The sequence below is a fragment of the Alligator sinensis genome, unplaced genomic scaffold, assembly GCF_000455745.1.
Source record: "Alligator sinensis unplaced genomic scaffold, ASM45574v1 scaffold317_1, whole genome shotgun sequence".
In the NCBI taxonomy this organism is placed as follows: Eukaryota; Metazoa; Chordata; order Crocodylia; family Alligatoridae; genus Alligator; species Alligator sinensis.
The window spans coordinates 564,376-565,773 of record NW_005842582.1 but is presented as its reverse complement, the minus strand read 5'-3'; the positions used below and the strand labels follow the sequence as shown (position 1 = coordinate 565,773).

Here is a 1,398-nt window from a genome sequence, read left to right as displayed (position 1 = left end):
GAAAGAGAAAGCAGCAGAGAAGGAGGGCTCTACTCACCTCCCCGTTGCCTCCCACCCAATGACTGTGTATGTTACAAAACCCAGGGCTCAGCCCAGACTTAGGCCTTGAACTGGCAGGTCAAACTGGGACCTAGGCTCCATCCAAGGGGCTGAGAGTAGAAGGTGAAACCACGTGAATTAGGAAAGCCCAGAAGCAGGGATGGCTCAACACTGGAGGCCTCATCGGGTGTCCTGGAGTGTCCCACCTGGACCAGTGACCTTGGAGCCCCTCAGAGAGGCGTGACACAACAGGGTCAGGTAGGGCTGTCAGAGGGGCTCTCACTCCCCAGGAGGGCTGCCTGGGCTGCAGGCTGGGTGGGGACACTGGCCCTAGGAAAAGCAGTGGTACGGATAGACCTAAGCCCAGGCAGAATATGTAAGGGTGCAAGGGCTTTGCTGAGGAGTGCTGGCCTAAGAGCAGGGCACTTGGGATGAGGAGCCCTGAGTGGAGTGGGGGCTGCCCATGAGCAGGCTGTCGGTGTGGAGGCAGAGAGCGGGCACCAGGGGCCACCAGCTCATACTAGCAAGGTGAAGAGAGCAGGGAACTAGGGAAAGGAGAAAGGAAAGATAAGCGGCAGGAGGAGTAACTGAGGGGGTGAGGGCAGGACAGCAGAGATGGGCAGCACGGGGTGTAGCAAAGCTCACCAAGAAAGAGAAGAACAAGGCAGCAGCCGAGAGAAAGTGCCAGATGTCGTGGTCATCAAAAAAGCCCAGCAGCGCACAGGGACGGTTCTTCTCTCGGGACTCTGCTGGGGTCTCCTGGGGAGAGAGCAGAAAGTTGAGGGTGGCCAGGCACAAGTACTCAGTCTCAGAGTGGGCAGGGCCCTTTGGCTGAGTGCTGTGTGCATGCATCACATGAGAACGCCTCTGCCCCCCACCTCATCCACCAGTTCTGGGCAGAAGAGTCTGTGTGTATGGGAAAAGGAAGGGGCAGAGAACACGAGAGGCAGAGAGAGCCAGGAGGAGGCACAAAGAGACAGGCTGGCAGGAAAGTGGATTGGGGGCCTGGAGGTGGATGTCCAAGCCTGGCTTCACGAGCTGTAGAGCCAGGAGGTATGGTGCCAGTTAACTGGGCTGCACAACATGGGCCCTAGAGCCTCACCCAGAAATCACTTTGGGATGAGCAAAACCATCTCCTTCAGCAGGACACAGGGTTTTGATACATGGTAGAGGTGTCAGGACAAGGAGGGTCACCCCCCTCCCCAGGTAACATGTTATGATATTCAGTTACCTGTCCCAGTTGAAATGTGCACCCTTCCTCCAGCCTGAACTTGTGCAGCCTCAGCTTTCAGGACCTGCTCTGCTACTGGCCTGCAACTGCCATCTCCTGGGCCCAGCCTAGTGAGGCTGATAACCATT

At 57.2% G+C, this 1,398-nt stretch overlaps 1 protein-coding gene across 1 annotated transcript in view; it reads right to left on the bottom strand.

Moving 5' to 3' along the window:
* The window catches only part of SIDT1 (SID1 transmembrane family member 1), a 64,992-nt gene that overhangs the window by 1,878 nt on the left and 61,716 nt on the right, over window positions 1-1,398 (bottom strand). The window contains exon 25 of the mRNA XM_025214444.1: window positions 685-798. Within this exon, the coding sequence (XP_025070229.1) occupies window positions 685-798 (114 nt within the window). The remainder of the gene's footprint in view (window positions 1-684; window positions 799-1,398) is intronic.